This window comes from Panthera pardus, unplaced genomic scaffold, assembly GCF_024362965.1.
Source record: "Panthera pardus isolate Hobbes unplaced genomic scaffold, ASM2436296v1 HiC_scaffold_11, whole genome shotgun sequence".
Taxonomy (NCBI): Eukaryota; Metazoa; Chordata; class Mammalia; order Carnivora; family Felidae; genus Panthera; species Panthera pardus.
In genome coordinates this window covers 104,834,971-104,849,894 of record NW_026526666.1, presented here as the reverse complement: position 1 = coordinate 104,849,894, position 14,924 = coordinate 104,834,971, and the positions used below count along the sequence as shown (strand labels likewise).

Here is a 14,924-nt window from a genome sequence, read left to right as displayed (position 1 = left end):
CTGACACAGACTCCTGGGTAGGTGGCGATCCTTTCCGAGCCTGTGTGCCCAGACCTCGAGGGACTCTTCCCAGAATGGAGAAAAGAGCCTCGAGGCTGTGCAACGGGCAGATTTCCTGGGATGCTTCGTCCCACGGGGCCAGTCTGAGCCTCGGACAAAAGGCAGTGGTTCTGGCCCCCCTCAGCCCAAAGCCCGTGGGACACGGTGGGTCTGGACACGGGCCGGCTGTGTAAGGGACAGCGCAGATGTGGGGAGCAAGGCCGCACTCAGGACGGGCCCCGTCTTCTGGGCTCCGTGCAGGGCTGGCCGGGCTCTCCCTGAAGGCGTCTCCTGCTGCTGTGTGACCGGCGGTCTCTGGTTGAGTCAGGAGGGTCCACGCAGGTGCCTCGGATGCCGGCTGGGGAGCCCGTAGGACCGAGACTGCCGGAAGGGCCACCTCGGGGCCCCACGCTGCGGGAACATGGCCTGTGCCACCTTTAGGGACAGAGGGTGCCGTGCCCCTTCTGCGGCCCGGAGCGGCGCGACCCCAGCTGCCTCTCTGTCCAGGTGGGGCCTCCCGCCCAGGACACTCCCCGCTGGGGAGCAGGGAGAAAGGGAGGTCAGGGCCACCAGAACTCAAAAGGAAACATGACCGGGATGGCACACAGGCCAACAGAGGGGCCGGTGGGCAGAGGGAGGGCGGCTCCCACCCTGGGGCCCAGGACGGGGCGTGCCGGAGACCAGAGGGCTCCCGTGTGGGGCTGTGGGCTGACAGCCCCCCCCCCCCCCCGGGTGAGCACGTGGCTTCCTCGCTCTCTCCGAAGCTCTCCGTGACGCGCCCATTGGGAGGAAGAGAGCTGGGCACCGGGTGTGAGATTCCAGCAACGAGCCGTCTTCCCCACCAGGAAGAGGAAGGTGCCTCCCTGCTGATCTCCAACCAGAGGGCAGCCAACTGCACCCCCAGCCCCCACCCAGTGCCTCTGGGCCCAGGCTGGGTGCGCGGGGGGTGAGCAGCGAGCCATGCTGGCCCAGCGTGGGGGCCTGTTGTCCCTGGTGTGCGTGCAGGCGGCACTGCCCCAGAAAGACAACATCGGCACCTTGAAAATCGCCAGGAAGGCCCAGCCTTTAACCCAAAACACGCCCCACAGACAGTTTTTCTGCTGGCGGAGGTTCGGCTGCAGCGGAAACTGCTGGGAGGCACCCCAGCTCCTTCCCACACACAAGGGGGACCCCCCCCCAGGGCCACCACGGGATGGGGGCGTCCCCTTTACCAGACCTGGCCCGTGGCCTGGGCTGGAGCCACCCAAGAGGGAGCTCAGGACTTTGCCTTCGGTGCGGCCTCGGGTGCCGTGGGCAGGTCGCAGCCCTCCCAAGCCGTGTCCCCTGCTGGAGGCGGCTTCTCTGGATGCCTGACGTCCACGCTGGCGTTGTGGTTAGAGAAGCGAGTCCCCAGGCTCTTGCAGGGACGCAGTCGAGGCGGAGAAGGCCAGCCCGTGAACGGGTCCCAGGAAAGAGTCATGTGGCAGCCTCGTCACGGGGAGCCCGCTCTCCCGGGCTTTGCGGAACAGCCGCGTGGTGTCCGCGACTCAGTCCCGAAGGGCCATGACTCAGGGCTCAGGACTTCCCAGGAACGGAAACTGTCCCACGGGCGCTCCCCTCCCGCGGCTGCTTCCCATGGCTGTGTCCGCCGCCCGGGGGCACTGCACGGCTCAGAAAGATAAGACGTAGTTTTTTCCTCCTGGATCCAGCTGCCCCCCGACCCCCCATAAGGGGCTGGTCTGAGGGACCTCATGACCCAAGCAGGGAGCCCGCGGCTCTGTGTGGTGCTGACACAGGTCTCCATCCTGCTGGGTGGACGTGTCCAGGGTGCAGGCCTGGGCAGCCCCCAGCGGGAGGGTGGGCCCCGTCTCTGGCCTCTGGGCGTTGGCGAGCGCAGCCCCTTCCGGAAGCCACAGCTTTGCCGACAGTCAGGCCGTCTGCCGCGTCCTCTCGCTCCCAGTTGACCGAGCCACCGACCGGGCTTCCTGGCTCTGGACTCGGAGCGCGAAGCCGGATCATGAGGGAGTAGAAACACGGGCCCCCCGCTGGGCAGACTCGGCCCCTGGCACCTGAGGCTGACCCTGCCCCGGCCCTCGCGGGTGGGCCCCCGGCTCACCGAGGATGCCCCGGAAGGCCTCCGGGGGCTCTGCGCTGCCCACCTGCTCCGCTCAGTCTCTCCCCACTTAGAACCACCTTCCAAACCGCAATTTCGGAATCTATTAAAAGAAACATAAAATCCCCAACTGGTTAGAATTCTCAACATTGAAAAATACGACTTATTGTTATTACAGCTGAGCCGGGCAAACGTGCCAGCGTTTTGGATGGTAGCACCCCGGCCCCTCACCGGCCTGCGTGGGCGCTGGCCGGGGCTCCGGGCTCCGGGCTGGTGCTTTGGAAGGGCCCTGGTGTGATTTTAAGGGGAGGGCAAATGAAACCCTTGGATCTGACACCATTTCTCATGTTGTTCTTCCACAATTAGCTTCAGTCTCGGTTTCTATTCTTATGGAAACGACGTTGCGACGTATGGACATGTCTACGCCCGGGGTTTGTGATCCAGAAGGGAAAATCCCATTTATACAGCTAATTTGTCAGTTTGCTTAGCTTAGAAAGCACTCGGGGACCCGTCGCTGAAATGCTGTCCCTCTGGAGTGCAGCTTGGTGGTTTTTAAGAGGAGACGCCAGGCAGGCAAAACGCTACAGCTCTCCAAAGCCGAGCCAAGAAAAGCTCCGAGTCAAAATTGTCGGGTGGAAGAAAGACCCAGAGCGGCTGGCGCTCGCTGTCCTCGCCACCCGAGGCTGTGTCCCTGGGCAGGGGAGGGGCGGGGGTCCTGGCGTCGCCCACAGCCCACCGCGGGGGGGAGCTGGCCGTGAACGGCCACCCTAGGGTGCTTCTGTGACCGGGCCGCCGCCGCCGTCTGCCTGCGCCTGATTTCCTGTGAGAAGCTTCCTCCAAAAACCGCACGCGCTTCCCAGGGGTCTGCAGTAAAGAGCAATGCTGCCCCCTCTGATTTGCCAGGAGAGGAGAAGCGGAGTGATGGCATCGAATCACAGCCCCGCCAGCCCCGCGGTCACCGCCAGGTCGCGCCAGGCTCCGGCTGTCCACCCTCTACGCTTGCTTCCTCCGTGGCGGCTCCCCTTGGAGCGTGGCTACCGGGTCCCCGGGTGAAGCCGGCCGCTCAGCCAGGCTTGGCCTCACAGGAGAGACTGCAAGCCCCATGCAGGCGGGTGCGTGCGTCCTCCCGCTCGCCGTGCGTGGCCCAAGGGGGGCACGTCCAGACGGGCTCCTCTCTGCTGGCGGAGCTCAGGACACAGGAGAGAGTCCGTTGCACGTTTCGAAACGTCTTCCTGCCCCCACCGACCTGTTTTTAATAGCGTGTGGCTTGCCTTAAGGACCGGGGTGGGCCGCTCAGAGAGGTTCCCTCCTGGCAAGGACCCGGCTGCCTTCCCAGGGACGTGGCGTCCAGGAGGGGCCCTCATGGTTCTCAACAAACCAGCAGACGCCGTGGGACGAAAGGCCCTGACTTCTCAACAGGGCACGTTCTTCCGTCTCATGGAGAAGCCACTGGGTCGCCCGCCCCCTGGTCATTTCAGGGGACGGATGATCTGCCCCACGGCTTACAGCCGCCGCAGCCTGAGATGGGCATGTGGTTCCTCAGAAACTAACCCCCCCTCTCACCATTGTTTTGCAGCAAATGCTGACGGATACGGAGGTGTCGTCCCAGGAGGTCTGCATCCAAAAGGTAGGAGACCTGGTTCCGTGCCTTCTCCCTCGCCGTGGCCCGCGTGCGATCCTGAGCCCATTTGCGCGTAGCCAGGTCCGCAGTGGGAGCAATGCCTTATCCGGGCGGAGCGCGTGCACAGGGCGGTGACGCCGACGACATTAGGGCGGATGCTTGTTTTCGTCTTGTGAGCAGGTGGGGGGCACTGAACCATCCTGACTCCTGAGACCCGGGAGAGCCCGCGCCCATGGGAACACTCAGGCCACGCGGACGCGGGAAATTAAATAAACGCGGGTCATGTTTGTTTAACCGTCTTCACTGGATACTCCTGTGAAAAGAATACAATACGGAGAGGGGAAAATCCCCACAATTGGCTGAAAATCCAACAAAGCCTTTGCTGTGCTCAGCCTCCAGAGAGGGCTCGTTCGGGCTGGGCGCTAAATGAGCAGCCCGTGAGGTGAGAGAGTGTCAGCATGGGCGCGGCCGCCTGCTCTACCGGGGGGCGATGGCGACAGCCGGGCAGCAAACATTAGTTCTACAAGATCCAGAGGATAAACGAGGCCCAGAAAAACCCAATACCCGGGGGGGCGCCCTGTGCACCGCGGGCTGGCCAGTCACAGAGGGGATCAGACCCAGAAATCATCCCCCAAACCCAGAAGCCGTTCACCAGAGGGGGCCCGGCTCTCCCGCCCAGCTCGGGTCACCCGCGCACACGCACAAACACAGCACACACAGCCACACCTGCACTCACACACGGGAGCTGACCGTCTCTTCTGGATTCTCCGGTAGAATTGCAACAGCCCTCTCCCGACACGCTTGCCTCCGAGCACGGCCCAGGGAGGCGGGGAGTCCCCCCCTGAGCAGGACGCAAGACAGCGTCCGGACGCTCGGGCTCCCGTCCTGTGCCGTGCCTCCCGCCGCCTGCTTATGGGGCACAGTCGGCCCTTCCCAGGGGGAGGAGGCTGAGGTGTGAGCTGGGCGTCCGTGTCCTCGAGCAGGGACAAGACCGGCCAACATGGCAGGAGATCCCTGTGCCTGGCTGGAGGGTCTGGGCCGTGCCCTCCGCAAGGGACGGGGGACCTGCCCCTTCTCGCCAGGCTCAGCCCCAGAGGTGCCGATTTTGGAGAAAACCCTGCCAAAGAAGGCATTTTCTGACCCTGCAGTGACCTCCTGAAGGAACTCCTTCTTCTCCGTAAACCACAACGTCCCGTCCCAGCCTCACTGCCCAGGGCGGCCTGAGGCCTTTCTTCCTTAAAACGCAGCATCCATCCCCACAGACTCCTTTCCCTCTTCCAGCCTCTGGGAACAAACTCCTGTTTCCCTGAAGGATGTAAGGGGGCGGAGACTTTACACAGGTTTCCCGTATTTCAACGAATTGAGGTCTTTTCTCTTCCCGTAAAAAGGTAGCTGCAGTCAACTCCGGCCTCTTAACCTGTAGGAGAACACGAAATCTTCACTTTGCTCACCGTGAACAGGCAGCTGGCCATCTGCCGCCAGGCGGGAGGTTAGGGGTGATACGTTCCCGGTAGGACAGGCAGACGGTTGTCGGGTATGGGGGCAAGGATCAAGGCACAAGGCCGGAAGGTCAAGTCAAGGGGCGTCTGGATGGCTCAGTTAAGCGTCCGACTTCCACTCAGGTCATGGTCTCGTGGTTTGTGAGTTGAAGCCCCGCGTCAGGCTCTGTGCTGACAGCTCGGAGCCTGGAGCCTGCTTCGGATTCTGTGTCCCCCTCTCTCTCTGCCCCTCCCCTGCTCACGCTCTGTCTCTCTCTCTCTCTCTCTCAAAAATAAATAATAAAAACATTAAAAGAAGAAGAAGGTTAAGTCTAAATGTGAGGAAGGCAAGGAGGCCAGTGCTGGATGCTTTGAGCCGTGACCGAAAGAGACAGAGTGGGGACTCCAGTCGGCACATCGTCTGTGGTGCTCCTGATTTGCATTTTTCTTTTGTAAACAGTCAGCCCACCGGGTGCTGGCTGACATGGTCGGGGGTCTTCCTTGAGAGCCGCCCAGGGGATGGGTGGGACCCACTCACAGTGCTTGGCGCGGGCATCCCATCAAACACAGGCCGTCGTGAGGCCCGTCGGACGGTCCCAGGTTTCCTCGGACAGAATCGGAACAGACCCGACGGTCAGGGGGGCCCGGGCCCCGGAGCGGAGCGAGCCTGGGTGGCTGTTTTGAAACAGGCCCCCTGACGCCCAGCCGGGCACCTCTGCCTTCGGCTGCCCTGCAGGCCCCTGTTCGGGGGGCGGGGGGAGCCTGCTGCCTGGAAGGGGGCTCTGCCCACCTCCTCATGCAATGCCCCCCCCACACACACACACTGAGAAGCTGCTACACAGCGCTCGGCCATCCACTGAACTCTGGGATTTTTCCGGCCTCGCACTGAACTTAGACATTATCAGCTTTGGGGGCATTCAAGTATGACGGGATGGGTGCCCAGGGTCACACTGGTGGGATGATCAAAACCTAACCTTGGTGCTTAGATCTGGACCCATCCGGTTACGGTTCCATGCCCAGACGATCTGGGAGGGAGTGAAGGGTGGGGGGAGATCGGGGCTAAGGTACACGCCAAATGGGTTCATGCACCGAGGCTGAAAAATGGGTAAATGCGACATTCCTTTGACCCTCTTTCCAAAAAGAAGGTCCCACTGTACAAACGGATGTGTGTCACTCACACACACACACACACACACACACACACACACGCGCGTGACCGAATATAACCACACCTGCCTCGTGGGCTGTGTTAAGCGTGCATTTAGTGAACTCCTTGGTGATACGAGGTGGACCCCCATTTATCAGTTTTGGGGTTTGGGATTTCTGTGTCTGGCTGAGCAGGGCTTGTGCTCCCCCACAGGCCTGGGAGCTTTAAAAATACCCCGGGGAATCGCTGGGGGGGCCTTGGGTTGGTTGCCGACATCTCTGAGCTTTGGTTATTCAGTCCTTAGGATGAGGATACTTCCCGTTCTGTTTGCGCATCAGTCAAGTGTAACAAAAGGTAATTCATGCAATCAATGGCTTGACAACAGTCGCAGAAAATGTGATATTTGGTGGGAAGTCGTGGCTATAAATTCTAAGCATTAGAGACCCAGGTTGCTGGACAGGTGATGCGTGGAATCCCTCTGCTGCGGGGTGGGGAGGGGGGTCAGGACCCCAGGACCAGGGAGGCCGGAGGCGCCCGCACTCCCGAGGGGAGGTGGGGTTCGAACCAGGGCTGTGGCATGGCCTGAGGCACAGGGCGGGGCTCCCGTTGGCGTGACCGCGCCCACAGCCTGTGAGCCACGCCCCTGACCTCCCTGCACCCCCCTCCTGGGGCCACCAGCACTTCTGACACTGTGTCCCCCACAGCCCCGCAGGCCTCTCTGTCCCCTGCGCCCGCCCGGCAGGCGCGCGCCCTGGGCCGCAGCGTGACTGCAGGCCTGCGGTCCGGCCGAGTCGCCTCCTCCAGCCTCGGTGCCGGGCCTCTGGGACTGCTCCCTCCGGCGGACTCTATTTAGTCTCTGTTTACTTAGAGGGAAAGCCCGGGGCTCCAGCAGAGCAAACATCTGCGGGAGATAATCTAGTGAGTTGTCCATCCATCACTCGGGTCGCCCGGCTCCCTGGAGAGCCCTCCGGAGCCTGTAATAAAAAGGCCCAGCGAAGAGGCTTTGGGGACGAATAAAGAGCCGCGTTCAGGGCCTGCTGAAAATGGATGCAAGACGTTATTAAGACTCAATGGCCGTCTTATCAAAATCCAATAGGATAGACATTTGGCAAAAGGCTTAAATTTATTCTTTGACTTTCTGGAGGGCTTGAATTTATCCGTTAACAAGAGTGCAGTCCACCCGGGGAGATGATATCAGCTAAAAGAATTTTGATTTAATCTCTCTGGTGATATGAAAAGGGGACACCAAGCCCCAGCAGCCTTCCCTTTGTCCCACTTTATCTTGTTTTCTTTGACCATCTTGAAAAGGAAGGACGTGTTAATACGGTACAACTGGGGGGGAAGGCAAACAAAAGGAAGTGACCTTTTCCTTTTTTTATTTTTATTTCTTCTTCTCCTCCCCTTCTCCGTCTGCCCCCCCCCTCCCCGCCCCAGCACTCAGGAATGTGCAGCAGTAGGGGTAGGACCCCTGAGGAGCCCAGGGGGTGAGGATCACAGCCACCCAGCCAGCGCTCTGCGCCCTTCTGGGTGGGGGGGGAACTGGGGGGGGGGGCGATGCCGCAGAGACTCGAAACTAAAGGAAGTTAATGAAGTCCCACGGCTGGAAGACGGGGCACGATGGCTCCATAAATCTCTCCCTGTCATTACGTGCAAAATGCTACAGGTCATAAAAGCCATCTGATAGGCCAGCCTGGCACTGTCCACACAGGGTGATTGATTGATAATTATTATTATTTGTGAAATGATTATTCGGATGTTAGGGCCGTGGTCTGCACCACTGGGCTGTTGTGCGCGGACGTGTTCCATAGCCTGGCCCTGGCGAAATGCCTCCGGTGTCCGGGATCCCCCCTGGGGGGACCTGGGGGCTAGGGAAGGCCGGCCAGGGAGTCAGGAAAGACAACTCTTCAAGCGTCAGGAAGGCGGGAGCGGACGGGACGGACGACCGCCGGGTACCTGTTGTGCAACAATCGCTTGAGGAGCCCACACGGCCGGAGGTCCGAGCGCGGTGCGACCAAGCTGGGACCGGCGGTTTGCGAGCCCGGTTCCTGGCCTTGGCCACGCCCACAGACGGGTACCTGTGTTCAGTGTCTCATTCTGCGGTCTCTCTGGCCTCGTTCTGGGGGAAGCAGAGGTGTCTCCCGGGTGGCAGGGAGGGCGGTGGAGACGGAAGGGACGTGTCTGGAACACGAAGGAGGTCGGAAGATGCAGAAGCCCCAGCTTACAGCGCTGACGTGCACAGGCTGGGTTCAGCTGGTCTTAGCGGGACGGGAAGGTTCGCTGCGGTCCTTCCGCTTTGCCGGTGCTGGCGAGGGTCGTTTCAGCCATCCTTTCCTTCTTCCACTTCCCCTCCCAGCCCGCGACACCCGGGAGCCACCGACGCCCCGTGTACCTGCAAACACGCTTTAGGACCCCCCCCCCCAAATCTCACCAGAGACCCAAGCCCTCAGAACCCCGCAGTCACAATTAATAATTTGCATGGGGGATCGGTTATGTCTTTATGAAATCAAAGTGTGTTTAGCTGCCACGGAGACAGCCCCGAGTTGATTTTGATAATCTCGGGCTGAATAGACTTGCTTGGACGCAGTAAGCCCCGGACAAAAGGCTGGGCAGTGGCTGAAAGCCCTTTGACTACTCGTCTCTCTTTCCTTTGTTCGGGGGCCGCTGACAAAAGAGCCAGGAGTCCATTAATTCAGCGAATGAACATATAGTAAAGTCAGTGCCTCTTGAGAACAATAATGTTGAGGTCAGCTTCGGTTGCCATGGAAACTAAGTACTCCTAAGAAGTTCGCACCCCTGATTTTGCTGAATCAAAGGCTGCAAAGCGGAGAGGTGTGAGGGGGCCGAGACCGGAGTGGAGTGGAGAGCACGGCCGCCTCCGCTAGTCCCCTTCCCCAGACAGTCCCAGGGACCCTCGCCGCCTCGGCCCAGCCTCTAGTCTGGCTTCCGGCCCCTACGCCTCAGGAGGCCTCTGATTTCACAACTGTGACGCTTATCTGAAGAGGCCGCCTAGGTGTGACTTCGGCAGCCCCAGCCCCTGGGCTGAGAGTCAGGCCCAAGGGAGGGGCCGCAGCCCGGAGGCTCAGCCCCACCGCTGGCGGACTCTGACCTCTGGCCACCTTGAAGCTCCTGAACTTGTCCCTGGGGGGGTGGTGGCTGGGGGGGGGGCACTTCCAGCCCTGATAAGGGTGATTAATGGGCGGACAGTGGCAGCATGGGAGAGCTAGGGGCAGCTGCAGGGCTGGGGGACAACGTTATAAACGTAAGCTTCTTGCATTTTGCGCCCCTAAATTGGGTCGATTCCCCTTTCTCTGCCCCTGTCCCACCCTAGGGATCCCTGAAACCAGCTTAAAGCCGCACATCAGTTTGTCACCTGCCAGGGGACCACTGTGCCTGAGGAAGGGCGCCCTCGGGCTGTGGGCAGGCTGTGGGGGGCATGTTGCTCTCAGAGCCACACCTGGGGGGGAGGCGGGGGGTGGGGGGGGGCGGAGAGTGCTTAGTTCCTCCCCTTTCTTGCAACTGAGAAAGCAACGAGCCGAGCCGAGCTGGGTTTCTTGCTCTCCCTGGAGCGCCTCCTTCGAAACAGGTTCTGAAAGCCTTCTGGGCTACAGCTTGGGGTACTTCCCGGAGGAGGCAGACGGGAGGCCCCTCGGTGCCCAACAGCAGCCGCTGGCGGGACCTGTGGGAGCAGGTGATGGGGGTCCCCCCCACCCCGCTGTGGTCAGGCCCTTCCCACCCCCACCCCCAGCCGCCCTGCACACAAGCTGCCCAAACTTAAATCTCAAAGGCAGATAAAACATCATCAGTTTCCAAGGGCAGACTCAGCACTTGGAAATACGCCTTAACCCGGAAGGTAAACAAAAGAAATTCTCCTTTGCTCCGGAGACCCGGGCAGGCTGGGCCGGTCTGGCACTGCCGCTCCCGCCCCGCCCCCCCGCCCTCTGAATCTGGTTGGCCCTGGATGGCGTGGCCCTCAGCCTTGAGCTCGGCCTCGTGCGTTTCCGGCTCCTTCTCGGCGGGCCGAGAGATAATGGGCGGCAGCACCTGACTCGGTCCCGGCAGTCGGCTGGGTGACAAGACAGCACTTGGGCACGGCTCTGGGCAGCGGGGGCCTCCTGGGGGGACGTCGGGGGTGTGGGGACGGCCACGGGCAGCGGGGCCCCCCTGGAAACCGCACCGAGCCTCGGGGTGTCCAGGGTGGCGCTCGCGGGAGGGCGCCGGGAAAGACTGTGGCACAACGCGTCTCACGCCGGGTAATGAAGCAGATTTATTATCTACATTACTGGCTTTATAGGAGCCAGATGGTGGTGTGAATAAACTCGGTAATCTTCAGGTGGGTGCGATAGCGAGTTAATTAAATTGTGCCTCACTATTAGGAGAGAAAATACATCAGCTCGGAGGCCTAGTTAGCAAGTCTTCTGCCTTAAACGCGCAGACACGCACCCCAGCGACGCGGGGCGTCACCGGCTGGGGGGCATCTCCCCCACACAGATGCTCTCACGAGGAGGCCCGGCTCACCTCCGCTCGGAGAGCCCGTCACTGTCCACCCTCCTGCGTGCGAGGCCGACTTCTGGCGTTCACACATGGGCTGTCAAGGCGGGCCTGCCCTCTCTCCAGGGTGAAAGACGTCAGTGCGAGTGGCTGTGGACGCGGGGGACCCTCCCTCCACGCGGTCACTTGTGCCGTGCCTGCTTGTCTCTCGGGGCACGTGTCGAGCACCCCCAGGCCTCCAGGGAGGGCTGGCTCCCGAGGTCCCCTCGGTGGCGCCCCCTGCGCAGGCCCGCGTGAGGGCTTGGGGAGGCCCCTCTGCTTGGAGACGGGACCAGAGGGCCTGCATTCAGGGGTCTCCGAGGCCTGCCTGGCCAGCGGAGACTCTCGGCAGGGAAGGCTGGGCCCTGCCCACCCCGCCTGCGAGGCCACCTGCCGTCCAAGCAAGAGGACACCCGCACCAGCTTGCGGAGGGGACGGGTCCGCCAGCATCCCCGCTGGCCTTCAGCTCGCCGTCGCCCCTGAGCTGCGGCCCTGGCTTCCTGCGTCGGCTCCTGACGCCACAGGCCTGGGGGTGCGGGTGGTGGCCCCCGTGGGCCCGACACCGGCCGGCACCCACGGCAGCTTCGAGGCTCGTGTTGCTGTTGGGCCGGCCACACGCGCTGCCTTGTGAGAGGGCCAGGCACCAGGAGGAGGGCCTGAGGGGGGAAGGGAGAGGCAGGTGCAGGGGGTTGTAGAGGAGAGGAATCCGGCCCCGCTTGCCCCAGCGAGGATGTCCTCTGTTTTGTCACTTACGGAGCGTCATGTCCATAAGCTCCTTGATCCCCGGTCATCCCAGACAGGCGTTACTGTCCCGACTTTCCTGAGGAGGAAACCAAGGCACGGGGGGTTTAAGTCACTTGCCCAAGGCCGCGTGATTCAGTGGGGAGGCCAGGAGTCTCCAGATGCCAGCCGACGAGACCCTGAAGCCAGCGTTCTCAGGAACCGTGTGCTGGCACGTGCCTCCAGCGCCTCCCACCAGACGGAGCTCGCCTACGCGCTTCAGCGTTCGGGTGGCACAAAACCGTGGCCCCCGTTGCGCTCAGAGGAAGGGAAGCCAGAGTGAGGCTGCGCGGAGTGGAAGTGGGTGTCTCAGTCAGCTATTGCCACGTGATGCTGCGTAACGAACGGTCCCCCAAACTCGGCTTAAGACAACGCTCATTTGTCCTCACCTACACGTGTGTGGGTCGGCTGCTCCAGGCTGGGCTCGGCTGTGTGGTTTGCTCTGAATGTCTGTCACCCTCCTTGGAACAGTGGGCTCCGCGGGGCGTGTTGTCCCCACGGTGATGGCAGAAGAAGAGGGGACACGCACCGTCATCATGGGGCCTAGGCTCAGCAGGAGCGTGCCGCACCCACATCCGCAGGGCGGGAGAGCGAGCTGTGCCTGTCAGGGCAGGGATGTGGTCCTGCGGCACAGGGGGTGGAGGCGGGGACCCCGGTGCGTTCTACTGTGGCGGGCTTCCTGCAGGAGGCGGCACGGAGCTGGCACGTGACCAGTTCCCAGGTGACAAGCTAAAGCGGGGCTAGAGAACGGAGTCCGCGGCGAGGCAAGTAAATTGTGAGCACGCAGGGAAAGACAAGGATGCCTGGCCGGCTTCTGGGGCCTCTTACACGCGTCCGCCCCTTAGGAACGACAACTTGTTCCTCGGAGGGGCTCTTGTCTGAGGTCTAGAGTTGCCAGAAAATCGCGATGCCAGTCAGTCGTGGGGGCGTCCCGGGTCCCTGTGCGGGAGGGAAGGTAGCCTCTTCCTTTTGTTGACATTGACCTACTGGGCACGGACCCCCAGGATTGGCAGGGAGGCGGGGGGCGGGGGCGCTACAAAGAGGCACTCGGATGACCTCGCAGTAAAACAAGGGCTTTGCTGTCAGGCCACAGGAAGAGCCATAAGTACTCAGGGCCAAGTGACAGAAGCCAATCTGAGAAGGCTACACTGTGATGTTCTGGAAAAGACAGAACCATGGAGACAGCAGAAAGCTCGGTGTTTGCCAGGGTTTGGGAGGGAGATGGGGGTGAACAGGTGGGGCACGGGAGATTTTTAGGGCAGCGAAGCTATTCTGGGTGACCCGTGGTGGCTGCGTGAGCCTGATATTCATCCAAACCCAGAGAAAGTCCATTCCAGGAGGGACCCCCCCCCCAATATTAATGATGGGCGTTCCTTGTGACAAAAGGACCACACTAACGCAAGCTATTAAAAACAGGGGAAGCTGGGAGGGGAGGAGGGTTACGGGGTTCCTATAAGACTAAACTTCTCTAAAAAATAAAGAGTGTTAATTTTTTTAAGAACAGGGGTTTAGAAAAGTGGCAATCGCACACACACATCTTCTGTAAAACATACGTGCGTGTAGAAGGACGCACACACAGGAAAAGGCTGCGTGGAAATAATACAAAAATGGTGACGTCACTCTTTGCTGTGACGTGATGGCTGACTTCTTTTGAAGCGAACATCTGTCTGCGGTATTTTGGTTGTTAAATATGTTGACTTACGTGAAGAGCTTATCCAGTGCCTGGCCCACGCCAACGCCAGATGGCAAAGGACGTTACCACTGTGGTTGGTGGTGACGGCCGGTCCGTGGACAGTGTTCCCGTTTGCTGGATCATAAACCCCTTGTGGCCAAGATTCCCCATCCTGCCGACATGCCGGGCCACTCACCCATCGTGTGGGCCTCTGCCTTCCCGGAGCGCGGTACCGCGCGGCCGTCGGCCCGCCTTGTGGTTGGCCGAGCCGCGTGGCCAGTGGGCATTTCTACACCCAGCGGCCGCTTGCCGGTGTGACAGCCCCCAGAGCTCCCTGCCCTCCCACACCGCAGCCAGAAAGTTCTGGACAGCTCCCAAGGCACTTACCGTAAGCAGAGCCATGCTGTGAATCACGCGAGGCAGGCGGGAGAAGTGCAGCCATTTGGTCCTGTCTTCGGGGCTCCGGGTTCGTCACCGCAGCACGGCCTCGTCAGTCACCCGACAACACTGACCAAGCGCCTACTGTGCGCAGTGGGATTCCTCCAGGTTGCTGCCCTCCTGGGGTTCGCGTCCTTCCCGGACCTCAGTCACCTGTGCCGATGGCCTCGTGCCCCTGGTCCCCTGGGAACGCCCAGCGGCAAAGTTCCAAGTCAGATACCCCTCGTCACAGTGGGGTGAGCTTCCGAGAGCCTCCTGTGCTGTTTTCTCTGTTCCTTTCGGGTGGCGGTGACCCCATCTTGCCACGTGGGCTTGGCCGTGTCCCCGCACGGTCGGTGATTCTAAGGAGTCAGTCCTCCGGGCGATTTTCCCTTTTTTTTAATCCCCCGTTATATACAGGGGAAATTGTGAGGATAACAAATAGATTTTGGCCGGGAAGAGTGGGATTCTTAATTTAACAGATTCACTGTGAGTGCCCCGTTTTCTTACTTCATAATATTTCCTTCTTTGAATAATACCCTCCTTCAGCGCCGGCCTCTTTGTATGCTAACAGGATTCATTATTCCACCTGACACCCCCTTCCATCAGCCAAGGCTGTGTTGGTGAACGGTTTCTTCTTACCCAGTTAACAAGATGTTTCTCCAGTATGGTGTTGATAAATTAAGTAATAAAAGGCAAGACTTATTATTTTATGTTGGAACCTTGCCTCTGTTATTTCTGAGCAATGGCCAAGATTCTGAGTATTAGCCACAGAAATGTTTGCATTGCCGGGGACGGAAAATTATCACATAAAGAGAGTCTGATGTGATGTTCATCACGGATCAGCTGAGAGGGAGGAGAGATTCGAAAACAAACAAAAAATAATAACAAAACTCCTCTTCCCCAGCGTCGCGCTGGGTGTGCAGGGGACGGGCAAGCTGGTGCGCATTCAGAGTTTAGGGGAGGGCGTCCCGCGTGCGGCGGGCAGGCCAGCACTTTCTTCCTGCCTCCCAGACCGGAGGCTCTGGGTTACCAAGGCCTCGAAAGGGCAGATAATTATCGGAAGAGAGTCTGAAGTGTGGGCACCCCAGAGAGCAGCAGATATAAAATGAGGAGGAGGAATTTTGAATAGCTTTCCTCCCTTTGTGTTC

At 60.5% G+C, this 14,924-nt stretch overlaps 1 protein-coding gene across 5 annotated transcripts in view; it reads left to right on the top strand.

Moving 5' to 3' along the window:
- The window catches only part of PRDM16 (PR/SET domain 16), a 315,500-nt gene that overhangs the window by 150,432 nt on the left and 150,144 nt on the right, over positions 1–14,924 (top strand). For all 5 annotated transcript variants that reach the window (XM_019461170.2, XM_019461167.2, XM_053899070.1 and 2 more), the window contains exon 3: positions 3,708–3,758. In XM_019461170.2, the coding sequence (XP_019316715.2) occupies positions 3,708–3,758 (51 nt within the window). The remainder of the gene's footprint in view (positions 1–3,707; positions 3,759–14,924) is intronic.